This window comes from Hyaena hyaena, unplaced genomic scaffold (genome assembly GCF_003009895.1).
Source record: "Hyaena hyaena isolate Hyena2069 unplaced genomic scaffold, ASM300989v1 scaffold_172, whole genome shotgun sequence".
NCBI classification, from domain to species: Eukaryota; Metazoa; Chordata; class Mammalia; order Carnivora; family Hyaenidae; genus Hyaena; species Hyaena hyaena.
Genome location: NW_024080804.1, coordinates 257,528 through 270,593, shown reverse-complemented (window position 1 = coordinate 270,593; position 13,066 = coordinate 257,528). Strand labels below are relative to the sequence as shown.

Below are 13,066 nucleotides of genomic sequence, written 5' to 3'. Positions count from 1 at the left end.
TTAAGATGCTGAGCCTTTCACCCCAAAGAGGGTAAGTAAAAGGGCCCAAAGAGGGAAATTAAAGGAAAAGACAGTGTTCAGAGAAAAAGGTTCTGAGTGTGGCTCTTCCTCCACCCTCACCCCCTGTGAGGGAGTTTGTGGGGGGTACCTACTCCTCATCTTAAAGCTAGGGAAAGGGGTTTTAAATGAACCCCTTGGAGAAGCTGGGGGAGGCAGTGGACTCCTGTCTCTGTTATCTAAGTTTCATCCATGGATGCTTCCTCATGGTATGAGGAGACCTCAGCAAATTGTAGACTCTTGGCTACTCCGATTCTAAAGGAAGGAATCCTCAAGCCATCTGCTGCAGTAGAGATGCGTTGGCCCCAAACCAGTGAATTGGTGAGATACTGTCAGTGTTCCCTGAGAGTAAGTCGGCGTGGAACACCAGCCACACCCAGAAAGTGCCAGCATCTATCATAGCAATGATGGTTGAGTCAATACTTTCTGGCTCACATACCCCTCTCTCCACCTCCATTAGATCTGATACTTCATGGGTTGGGAAGCCATGTGGCTCAGTTTGACCAGGACAGTTCTGATTTACATCTGAAGTCCTGGTATAATTATCAACAGCACCCTCTTTCATTTTTAAAAGTGTCTCATCTTGGATGATAAATTACATGTTCATCCTACTGATGGAAGAATAGTGATAGCCACTTAGGCAGGTGTTACAGATTGAATTGTGTCTTCCCGGTAAAATGATATGTTAACACTCTAATCTTCAATGCCTCATAATATAACCATATTTGGAAATAAGGTATTTATAGAAGCAATCAAGTTAAAATGCAGTCATTAGGGTAAGATCCTTATAAAAAGAGAGAATTTGAACACAGAGACAGACACACAGACATCTTCTTCATCTCGTGAAGATGAAGAAAAGATGGAGTGATGCATCTACCAGCCACACAACACCAAAGACAGCCAGCAACTCCCCAGAAGCTAGGGGAGAGACCTGGAACAGATCTCTGTCACAGTCCTCAGAAGGAACCAGCCTGCCGACCCCTAGATCTCAGGCAGAATTCTAGCCTCGAGGCTGTGCAATTATACATTTCTTCTGTTTAAGCCACTCAGTCTGTGGCCCTTCATTTATGGCAGCTCTAGGAAGCAAATACATCAGGAAATAGAAGTAGCCAATCTTGCCCTATGCCCCTTTTTGGAGGTCTAGTCTGCACCTGGCTCAGACTGAAATAATTTATTTTTTGGTCAGGTTCTTAAGACTTGACATATTGGAGTATGTGCGGTGATTTAAGGGGACAGCAGGGTGTTTTTGTTACATAAGAGTGACAGGGGCAGGGGAAGAAAGGCATACCAAGGGGACACTGGGTGCTACAGTAAAAGGGATACTGCCGGAGGCTGACTCCGGCCAGGTCCAGGGGTCCCTGAAGGATGGACAGTGTCAGCGAGAGAGAGAATGAGAGAGCCCCAAGATTCTTTCCAATCACCAGGCAGGCATCTCTGTCCTGTCGGGTTTGGTGTCTTTATTTAAAGGTCCAATGACAACATGAGATCAGAAAAAGGAATTTTTACAATGGAAAGCTCTTTGTGATAAGATACTTTGAAAAGTGCACAAGAACAGGTTTTTCGGAAGTATTCTTGCAGAATTACCCCATTCATAGTGAGGTTGAGTAAATCTTACAACTAAGGAAATAACAGGATGTTCTTGGTGAAAAACAGGATGACATACACATTTGTTCTAAGTTAATAATGCTAGGATTAGGACATAGGTTAAGTTGTGTATAGATAGGCCAGGAGTCTTCTGTCTGGCTCACAAGAAGACGAATGTTTTTAAACTGGTTGTTTGTGGAAACCTTTTTGACTTGATGCTGAATGTGTAAACACCATGGAGGCCCTAAATGTGTCGGCCTTTGTTTTTGGGTTATGTTTTAGCTACTCTTTATCTATCCTCATCCCAGCTGCCAGTGTAAGGGAGGGTGTTTGCGGAAAGTAGGCCTTAGGGAAGGGACTGCCATATATCGCCAGTTAGAAAAGGTGTAAGTATTAACTTAAGTTCTGCCCTTATCTATTCCTTAACTGTAAATTGGGCTCTTTGTCTTGGGGCCAGGCTCAATTGTAACTCCTATGTTCTTAACCCTCTTTATGATCTAAGCCTTGAACTGCAAGGCCCATAGGAAGAGACTTTTGACAATCATCCACAGAGCTTTCATCTAAAATCTCTTTTGAAAAGGCGGGAATATGCTTTTCCTTATGAGGTATCTGTGTGGGGAATATTGGTCTGATTTGGAATATTGTGAGGCCTGGTCAAGACCAGCAGGCTCATTTCCAACATAAGCCAGTAGTAGGAAAAGGAGATACCAGTTTTCATTTCTCATGGCAGGAGCTGTGCAAACACTGTCATTTCCTCGCTGTGACTGTCATCCAGTGAGGCCGGTGCAGCTCCCAACAAGGTACATTGTCTGCAGAGAAGGTAAACACAATAATAAACCAATAGCAGTTGATCTGCTTTTTATTACCCTTGTGCTGGCAATCTTGGACAAAGTCAGGGATAAAACACTCCTTCTGCATGGGAGATGGGGGACCACTCCCACCCCTTGGTATATGCCATTGCCCTAGAGTGGGTTTAAAGGACAAGACAGTAAGAAATAGGGAAAACAAAACAAAACTATTGTTGAATCCAGTGGTTTTCAACTGGAGGCAATTTTTGCCACCCAGGGATATCTGGCAATGTCTGGACACACTTTCGGTTGTCACAATTGGGGGTCAGTGTGTACTATAGATACCTAGTGGATGGAGGCCAGGGATGGTGCTAAAGCGTCTACACTGCACAGGATGGCTGCCCACAACACAGAATTACCCGGTCCCAAATGCCAGGAGTGCTTAGGCTGAGAAACCCTGGCCTTGACGTAAGTGCTCCGGAAGTGCTTGTGAGCAGTCCAGCAAGGACTCCCAGGGCGTGCTGTTACAGAATGTGAGCTCTTAGAAGGAGGGGGACTATGTCACTCATTTCCTGGGTAGCATGTCTGTCGCAGCAACACCCAGAAAGGAAAGCCCACATTAGGCACTGAAATCTCGGATGTGAGAAGTAAAAATGTTGGCATTTAATGAGCACTTTGTATGGGCAGAAGACTGTGCTAAGAGATTTTATTATATTAATGCATTTGACTGTCATGACAACCCTCAGAGGTAGATACTATTGTTGCCATTTTAGGCTCAGGGAGAAGTAATTTGTCAAAAGTCAGAAGTGAGAGAATTAGGATGCAAACACATACCTGCTTGACTCCAAAATGCATAATTTTACCCAAGAAATCATAATACTGACTATAATCAAATCCACCAAAAAAGTAGTTATGACCCGGATAACAAATTTACTTTCTTTTTCCTTAGCCAAAATGTATCATCATATCTCATATCTTTTCTTACCCCAAAACACATTCTACATTCCTTGGGTACAGGGTTGCTTCCTTATTCTTTCTTTCTTTCTTTCTTTCTTTCTTTCTTTCTTTCTTTCTTTCTTTCTTTCTTTTTCTTTCTTTCTTTCTTGAGAGAAAGAGAGGAAAAAAAGAGAGTGGGGGAGGGACAGAGAGAGAAAAGGGGGGAGAGAGAGAATCCCAAGCAGGCTCCATGCTGTCAGCGCAGAACCCAAAGTGGAGCTCAAACTCACAAACCATGAGATCATAACCCCCGCTGAAATCAAGAGTCAGATCTTTAATAGACTGAGCCACCCAGACACACTTCTTCTTCCTTTATTATTTCTGATAGCTTTAATTATGTACCTTAATTAGAACTCTTAACCCTTAGAAACCTTACTTTCTTGTGAAAACGAGCGAATCCTTAACACCAATATTCTTTAGATTGGCAAATTTGGGGATACATTTTATAATTTCTCGAAGCATATGCTTCTTTGTCATAGAAGCTCTTCACATGGCACAAGACATGTTTCCTAACCGAGTCAAATTTATCTTTAGTTTCTCTGTAATAAGACAAAATAGGCAAATCTATGCTTAGTGATTCATGTTCTATTTGGAAATGACTTAGAAATTCAATGAATTGATATCATTCGACTTTGCAAAACTCAAATGCTGGAGGCCAGCTCCGGCTGGTCCAGGAGTCCCTGAAGAATGGACGGTGTCAGCGAGAGAGAGAGAGTGAGAGAGTCCCGAGATCCTTTCTGATCACCAGGCAGGCATCTCCATCCTGTCGGTTTTGGTGTCTTTATTTAAAGGTTCAAGAACAACATGAGGTCAGAGAAAGGAATTTTTACAATGGAAAGACTTTTGCGATAAGTTTTTGATATTCTGCAGAATTATCCCAGTCATAGTGAGGTTGAGTGAATTCACAACCAAGGAAATAACAGGATGCTCTTAGTGAAAAACAGGATAATATCTAGGTTAAGGTGTATATAGATAAGCTAGGAATCATTCTGTCTTTTATCTAAAATCTCTTTTGTAAAGGCTGGAATATTTTTTTCCTTATGTGGTATCTGTGTTCTGAATATGGGTCTGATATGGTATATTGTGAGGCCTGGTCAATACCAGCAGGCTCATTTCCAACATGAGCCAGTAGTAGCAGAAGGAGATACCAGTTTTTGTTTCTCATGGCATGAGCTGCTCAAACACTGCCATTTCCTTGCTGTGACTGCCATCCAGAGAGGCCGGTGCAGCTCCCAGCATATCCCCCTTTTTTATTATATATTTTAAAAAGACTAGAAAGAGACAAAGGACAATTAACGTGGCTCTAAGGATATTACCAATATTTATTTTTAAAAAAAGGAAGCTACATTACTAGAAAAATTATGCAATCCATCTAGAAAGGACACTGCTATCTGGGAAGGAAAAACAAGGGAAGTATCAAGGAGAACAGGACCTGCCGCAGACAGACGTCTGTACCCATAATCACAAAGGGAGAGGTTCCTACAGTAATTTCTTTCACAGGGTGCAATCATCATACCAGGGCCAGAATAAGGGGACAGTTACTTCCGATATCGATTAACAAGGTACCTTGGGGGTCAGTGCTCAAGCAGAAATAATTGAGTGGGGGTGGATATCGGTCACCATCTGAAGGCAAGAGACCATGCAAACTTGCCTTAACCTCACAAGGAGTATTCTCAACTTATGAGTTCGGAAGGGCTCCCAACATCTCTCCCCCTTTCTTATTTTGTAAATGAAGGTTGTGCAGCTCAACGTTTTCTCTGTGAAAGCCTCGATTAGTTATTTTGAAGAAACAGGGAACAAGGCACAATATGAGCACTAACACTCCAGCCACCATGCCAATATTTGTCAGGAGTAAATTTAGTCCCTGAGCGCTAATGAAATTTTGTAGTCCTTGTAAAAAGGAGGTTGCAACCTGTGAAGGAGAGACAAAGGTAGAGGATGCATTAATAGCCTGAATCTGTTCATGAAGGGTTTGGACATCAATGCTAAAATTAGAATGATTCCAAATACCAAGTAGGTGATTTTGGATATTCTCCCAAGTGTGAATGGTATCATTATGTTGGAGGGGAGTAACACAGATCCAACTATACTCCTTGTGACATCGAAGAGCCAAACGAGATTTTAGAAAACTTAATTCATTTCCGATAAACAGTACTGCCTCTTCTAAGGCATTAAGCTTAGTATCCAATTTCCTGTCAATTATTTCTTGAGTGGCCAATGCAAAAGAGACATTTCTAGTTAATTGGTCAACGTGTTGGGCTGTATGTATATCCTGGACAAGGGAGACAGTGGAAGCAGCCATAGACCCTATGATGGCAATCAGTGCGGTAATGCCCAATATTAGAGCTCCAATGAATCGCTTTGGGCGTATGAGAGCATAATTGATCTCTTGTAAGACCTGCAATCCATAATCATCATACCAAGGGATATTTAGTTCTACAGGGAGCATAATGTAAGGAGGTTGTCTTAATATCATTAAAAACTTAATTCCATTATCAGAAGAAATGCAGTTAGTTAGAACACATCCTGTACATGTAATATAATAGCTTTGATCCTTTTTTGATTCAATAGCAAACTTTCCATGGGTCATGCTAGAATACAGGAGGGCATATGGCGCTTGAACACAGGCAGTGACAGCATAATATGTGGGGCCATATGGGCGAGTCAATATAATGTGACGCATTGCAGCCACGAGCTGCCAAATGTCAGTTTGCTTAAAGAGATTGCCATCAATAGTCATTGTTAGCATAGGAGGGACCCATCCATTAGTATGCCATCTGTTAACTGATAAGGGTTTAGGTATAAGGGTATCTGACCAAGAGTATTTGGGCAAGCTCTTGAGTGAATGCCTATAGTCAGCAGAGGGCATGGGATTAGACTAATCATTTATTATTTGTTTTGTGTGTGTCAAATAGTAACTTATTCGCATAGGATACATACAAGACCACCAATGAGGATAACCCTAGTTAACATCAATGAGTGTCCAGACATTGTCATTTGAATTATCGTTAGGATGAGTCTGGAAAGGAGGTGGCTTGTTGCAGCGACTGAATTTTTTAGGAATAGACTGTTTATCATCAGTAACAGGGTCTCTACTCCCCGGAGTCAACATAAATATAGACCAAAATTCCCGCCTTCCTTTAACTTCAGTTGGAGAATCAGTCAGTAGGCCTTTATGGGAGACGGGAAGGCATCCCTTAAGACTCTGACCATAAGAAAAACATATGGGAGGGGAACTGGATTTTCCAACATAGGAGAAATCAGGATTGATTTGAGGCCTCAGGAACTCATCTGAGCTGCCACCGAGTAGATCTGGATTGTTAGTGAAAACAGAAATAGGCTCATTATCCCAAGTTACAGGCCTTAACATAGGAGGGTTTGGGATATAAGTCCAATATTGTTGTTTAAGGGCATAACCCGAACTGGCCTGAGAAGACAATAGTGCAAGAAGGGCTACAAACAGCGTAGCTGGAGTAACTGAGTTTCCCTGAGTTTCAACAAGGGTAATAGCCTCATCTGTCAGGGTTTTTAATTGTCCCCAAGTATGACGAGTGGAGATCCGCATAGATCGGGCGAGGTGGCGGCGGCGACGGGGTCGTTCCTCCTGCAAGGAGAGTTCACTCATGGTCTCAGTGAGTGTTGTTATCCTGCGTGGACCCATAGGAGGCAGGGGGTTGAGGATATGATGGTTTCTCTGCATTCTTCCTGGGTTGCGAGTCCGAGGTTGAGGTTGATATGGTGGGGGAGGCGCTGGAGTCGAGGGAGGAGTCGGAAGGCTCCACATAGCGTCGCACTAAACGATCTGGATTCCACAAGGGGGAGTCTGTGTCCTGTGGATAGACACAAACACACCCTCGTCCCCTTGTTAGTACAGCATCGGGTCCTTTCCATTGGCCAGAGAGTAAAGCTTTCCATCTCACCAAGGTCTTAGGTTTATCTAGAGTTGGATTCCAATGTTTACACATATTGGTACAATTGGTAAGATCCATATTTAGGTTATTAATGACAAAAAGAGCATGAGAGAGAATGTGATGTGGAGAGCTGTACTTAAACTCTCCTTCTTGTAATTTATAAATTTGAGCCTTTAGGGTTTGATGTGCTCTCTCAACAATTCCTTGCCCTTGGGGATTGTAAGGAATTCCTGTGGTATGAGAAATCTTGAAAGTTTGAGTAAACCTTTTGAAGGTGGCAGAAGTGTAAGCTGGTGCATTGTCAGTTTTGATAGTTTTTGGAAGGCCCAAATAGGAAAAACTAAAGAAAAGATGTTGAACTACATCTTTGTAAGCTTCGCCTGTATGGGCAAAAGCAACGATGACATGAGAGAATGTATCAACACATACATGAACATAACAAAGTTTTCCAAAGGATGGTACGTGGGTAACATCCATTTGCCATAAATCATTGGGTCTTAAACCTCTTGGGTTGACCCTAGAGGGTGGGCCTGGAAAGTGAGTAGGACATTGCTTACAGGAGCGGACTACTTCTCTAGCAGCTTCCCTAGATATATTAAATTGAAGCCTGAGTGCAGAGGCATTTTGGTGGTGTAATTTATTGGATAAGCGGGCTTCTTCTAATGCTGAAAAAATAGCAAATTTAGTAAGTGAATCTGCCTGATGACTTAAGGGGCCTGGCAAATTACTATGAGCTCTAATATGCCCAATGAAAAAAGGCTGGGTACGAAGGTGTGTATGAGTGTTTGAAGTTCCTTAAGCAGAGGAAGAATTGTGGATCGAAATTTGGGAAGAGAGACTGTTTCAATGTGGGGAAACAACCCTGATATATAACGTGAATCAGTATACAAGTTAAAGGGAACCTTAGTCAAATGGGAAAAAGCATAAATGACTGCCATTAATTCAGCTCGTTGAGCAGGAGTTTCTTTGGTGACTTGCACATGGGAATGACCATCAATAATAGTAACAGCTTTCCCGTTATAGGAACCATCTGAAAAACCATAGCGGCTGGCTGAGGTAAAGGTTCATATCTAGTGTTGTTTGGGAATATAAAGGATGAACCTTAAGAAAATGAAGAATTGGATTATTAGGGAGGTGAAACCCAATTTCTCCCATAAATCCCTTTATAGCAATTTGCCAATCCTCACTGTTTTGTAATAAGTTGTTTAATTGGTCTCTAGTGTAAGGAACAATCACAAGGGCCACATCTTGACCAAACAATTCTTTACTTCACTTATGTCCCTTGGTCATAAAGGTGGCCACTAAGGCAGGGTATGACATAACAACCCTTTTTGGAGCAGCTGGGAGATGAATCCATTCTAAGGGCCCATCCTGCCAAAGACATCCTGTAGGGGAGTGTTTGGTGGGTAGAAGAATTAAGGACCAAGGGTTTTGATAATCCACCCAGGATAAGGTTTGATTATTTATGGCCTCTTCGACTTTATGCAAGGCCTGTTCAGCTTCCTTGGTGAGACTCCGCAATGATTTTGGATCGGGATCTCCTTGAAGGATGTTAAAAAGTGGCCTTAAATCTGAAGTGGTAAGTTTTAAATAGGGCCGAATCCAATTAATGTCCCCTAAGAGTTTTTGAAAATCACTGAAGGTAACCAAATGGTCCTTTCTTAGCTGTAAAGGTTGATGGGTCACTGTTTGAGTGTTAAGCACTCTGCCCAGGTAATTAAAGGGCGGTTCCACTTGAATCTTATCTGGAGCTATTGTTAGACTCAATTGCTGTAAGGAAGCTACAGTTTTTATTAGGATTTCTTGCAATATAATTCAATCAGGGTGAGCCAGAAGTATGTCATCCATATAATGAATAAGGTAGAGGCTGTTGTAAGCCTGTCTGATTGGTTCCAGGGCCAGATTTACATATTTTTGGCAATGTGTAGGGCTATTTTTCATTCCCTGTGGAAGGACCTTCCATTGATACCTCTGATAAGGCTGCTTAAAATTTTCAGAAGGCAGGCTAAAAGCAAACCTCTGGCAATCCTCATGGTAAAGGGGAATGTTGAAAAAACAATCTTGTAAGTCTATCACAATTATTTGAAAGCCTTTTGGCACTGCCACAGGGGATGGGAGTCCTGGTTGCAAAGAGCCCATACTTTTCATAGTAGCATTTATTGCCCTCAGATCTTGGATAGCCAATCTCCCTTTTATCCAATTTGGGTTCTAAATTTACGAGAGCTATACCCTGTTGTTTTTGGTCCAAACTTTTGTTGGGAAGAAGCCACATTTGTAACATCTGATTAGTGACCTTGTCATCTGGGGTGTAAATTAACATTCCCATTTGGGATAAAATGTCTCGTCCCCATAAAGAAAAAGGGATGGAAGGAATAACATAAGGACAAAAAGTTCCTGAATTGTGCTCCTCATCTGACCATTTTAGGATTTGAGAGCTTTTTGCCACATTAGAAGCCTTTCCTATACCCATAAGAGTAGCAGGAGCTTTCTAAGTTGGCCAAGCTGAGAGCCAGTCTTTTCCAGCAATGCAGGAGACATCTGCTCCGGTGCCTAGAAGTCCTTGAATAGGAACTCCCTGAAACTGCAATACTTCAGTGGGCCTTGAGGCTTTAATCTTCTGTATCCAAAAGGCCTTATCGCTAGAGCCATATCCTCCTTCTCCTCTGGGAGCATCAGTGGGATCCTTTCCTATGTGATAATAAGGCAACAATAATAACTGGGCAATTCTCTGATCTTTAAAAATTTGCTTGGTGGAAGAAGGAGGAGAGACCAGCACCTTGATCGCTCCCTGATAATCAGCGTCAACCACCCCAGGGATTATGGTGATCCCCTGAAGGGAGATGGAGCTCCGTCCCAAAATTAGTCCCACTACCCCAGGAGGCAGGGGCCCCTTTACACCGGTAGGAATAGTTATAGGAGGTGAATCAGGGGTTAGTATTGTGCTGGTGGTGGAACGGAGGTCCAGTCCTGCGCTGCCTGGGGTTGCTCTATAGAGCTCAGAGACTGACTAGAATTTATGAACAGATTGAACGGGCTAGGGATGTTGCCCAAATTCATGGCGGGGGCCTCGGGCTGTCCCCTCAATCCACTTCCCTGGTCCTGAGATTTTTGAAGACGGGTTCCCAGTGGTTGGCCATTTTTGTGAAATTTAGATTTACATTCTTTGGCCCAATGAAAACCCTTTTGACACCTAGGGCATATAGTCCTGGGCCTGTTGTCATTGTTTATCACCTGGGGAACAGGTGCGGTTGGCAGAGAGGTAGTTGCCTTTTTTGTAAGGCAATCCCTACTGAAATGTCCCACTTGCCCACAAGAATAGCAATTAGACCTTGAGGAAGGTTTTTCACTCTTATACCTCCTGACTGCCCTAAGGACCTGACATATTGAGGGTATGTTTCTCCCTTTGAAGCTGCTGCGATAGCCACGCCCTGGATAAAGGTAGGACTTACATCTGCACATTGTTTGACATAATCAGTTAAGGTACCCGTTTTTCTTATGGGTCGTAATAAAGACTGGCAGGTAGAATAGGCATTTTCCAATGCTAGTTGTTTAATGAGAATGTCCACTGCCTCATTGTTAGTTATCACTCTTCTAACAACTTGTATGAGTCTAGACACAAAATCCTCATAGCTTTCATCCTATCGTTGTCGGATTTCTCCCAAGGTAGCAGCCCTGCCTGTTGCAATTGGCAAAGCTCTCCATGCGTTAAAGGCACAATCAGTGTCTGCTGTAAGGTGACCTTGTTAAGATACATTTGATCTTGAGCAGTGTCAAAATCACCCTTGCCTAGGAGTTTATCGAGGGTAATGTCTCTCCTATTTGTCCTTTTATTTATGGCTGCTCTTTTTCTAGCGAGGTCATCATATTCCGCTTTCCATAGCAGATATTGGCCTCCTGACAGACAGGCTTTTGCGACCTGAATCCGGTCATACGGTGTCATCCAGCGAGATATTAGGGTTTCTAGCAATGTAAGTGTGTAGGGTGCAAGTGGCCCATATTCGGTACAGGCAGTTTTTAGTTCCTTAATAATCTTATAGGGAAGAGGTTCCCAAGAAGGGTCCTCATCAAATTCTCCCCCAAGAGCAACGGGGAAGCAGCACACAAAATCTGTATCTCCCTCCTTTTCCGCCCCCCTAACGGCGGCTTTGAGCCCCACTCCTTTTGAATGTGGCATGGGAGGAAGCGGCCCAGATGGAGGGAAAGTCCCTGTAGTCTGAACAGGGAAAGCCCAATTGTTTGATGTTAAATTTGAAACCTTCAGGGGCGCCTGGGTGGCTTAGTCGGTTAAGCGTCCGACTTTCACTTAGGTCATGATCTCGCGGTTCGTGGGTTCGAGCCCCGTGTCGGGCTCTGTGCTGACTGCCAGCTCAGAGCCTGGAGCCTGTTTCAGTCTGTGACTCCCTCTCTCTCTGACCCTCCCCTGCTTGCGCTGTCTCTCTCTCTGTCTCTCTCCTAGAAATAAATAAAACATTAAAAAAAAAAATTGAAACCTTCATAGTGGTGGAATCGGGGACAGTCCCTGAGTCCACTTTATTATCATTTTGGGGGCGCTGGGCTTGAAGACTCCGGAAGTCTCTTTTGAGGTGTCTAATGCCCCCTTTATAATGGTCAATAGAGAGAGAATTTCGACCAGGATTTTTTGAGGACATTGTCTAATATCGTCCCCAACTTTATTCCAGGTATCTATATTAACAGTTCCTTCCTCAGGGACCCAGGGGGACAGTTTTTTAACAAAATGTAAAAACCGAGCAATTTGTTGAGAGGATACCTTTACCCCTTTTTTTGTAAACACATTCTGTATCACATCTATAAAGAGCCTCCTTTCCTTAGACTCTTTATGGCCCATACCTTCTCAAAAAACAGTTCTTTGCTTACCCACCAACTAACCCTACTTATCTTATGCAGGGGGTCCGCGGCACTCTACGGTGGAATCCTAACCGTCCTGACTAATGCAATGAAAACAACATAGTTTAAAGAGTTTACCTTCAGGTCCCTGTTTGGGCGCCACTTGTTGGAGGCCTGTTTCGGCAGGTCCAGGGGTCCCTGAAGGATGGACGGTGTTGGTGAGAGAGAGAGTGAGAGAGCCCCGAGATTCTTTCTGATCACCAGGCAGGCATCTCCATCCTGTCGGTTTTGGTGTCTTTATTTAAAGGTTCAAGAACAACATGAGGTCAGAGAAAGGAATTTTTACAATGGGAAGACTTTTGCGATAACAAATTTTTGATATTCTGCAGAATTATCCCAGTCATAGTGAGGTTGAGTGAATTTACAACCAAGGAAATAACAGGATGCTCTTAGTGAAAAACAGGGTAATATCTAGGTTAAGGTGTATATAGATAAGCTAGGAATCATTCTGTCTTTTATCTAAAATCTCTTTTGTAAAGGCAGGAATACCTTTTTCCTTATGAGGTATCTGTGTTCAGAATATGGGTCTGATATGGCATATTGTGAGGCCTGGTCAATACCAGCAGGCTCATTTCCAACATGAGCCAGTAGTAGCAGAAGGAGATACCAGTTTTTGTTTCTCATGGCATGAGCTGTTCAAACACTGCCATTTCCTTGCTGTGACTGCCATCCAGAGAGGCCAGTGCGGCTACCAGCACTCAAAGGTTTCAAGTTACTAAGATATAGGGGTCACTTTTAGGCAATAGGCTTTAGCAATGCAAACCAGAATAAGCCCACAGTGACCATCCAGCTGGATATCAATAGGCTTATTAAGCAACCCACCTC

At 43.0% G+C, this 13,066-nt stretch overlaps 2 protein-coding genes across 3 annotated transcripts; both read right to left on the bottom strand.

The window, feature by feature from the left end:
* Nucleotides 1–4,722: 4,722 nt before the first annotated feature.
* LOC120237132 (endogenous retrovirus group K member 8 Env polyprotein-like) lies at nt 4,723–12,413 on the bottom strand. 2 transcript variants are annotated; one of them, XM_039240295.1, is made up of 2 exons: nt 12,320–12,413; nt 4,723–7,255 (listed from the first exon to the last, which is right to left on the bottom strand). In XM_039240295.1, exon 2 carries the CDS (start codon nt 6,292–6,294, stop codon nt 5,104–5,106), a length of 1,191 nt encoding a protein of 396 aa, XP_039096226.1. In that variant the 5' UTR covers nt 6,295–7,255; nt 12,320–12,413; the 3' UTR covers nt 4,723–5,103. Both variants share the same exon structure in this region, with proteins under 2 accessions (XP_039096226.1, XP_039096227.1).
* LOC120237133 lies at nt 10,698–12,308 on the bottom strand. The gene is made up of 2 exons (XM_039240297.1): nt 11,827–12,308; nt 10,698–11,591 (listed from the first exon to the last, which is right to left on the bottom strand). The coding sequence occupies exons 1-2, from the start codon at nt 11,983–11,985 to the stop codon at nt 10,920–10,922; spliced, it is 831 nt and encodes a 276-aa protein (XP_039096228.1). The 5' UTR covers nt 11,986–12,308; the 3' UTR covers nt 10,698–10,919.
* Nucleotides 12,414–13,066: the final 653 nt, after the last annotated feature.

Coding starts and splice junctions, on each gene's coding strand:
- LOC120237133 (XM_039240297.1), bottom strand. CDS start 11,985: ATGTCCTCAAAAAATCCTGGTCGAAATTCTCTCTCTATTGACCATTAT. Junction 11,592..11,826: donor CCGATTCCACCACTATGAAG/GTTTCAATTTTT, acceptor GCGCCCCTGAAG/GTTTCAAATTTAACATCAAA.
- LOC120237132 (XM_039240295.1), bottom strand. CDS start 6,294: ATGCCCTCTGCTGACTATAGGCATTCACTCAAGAGCTTGCCCAAATAC.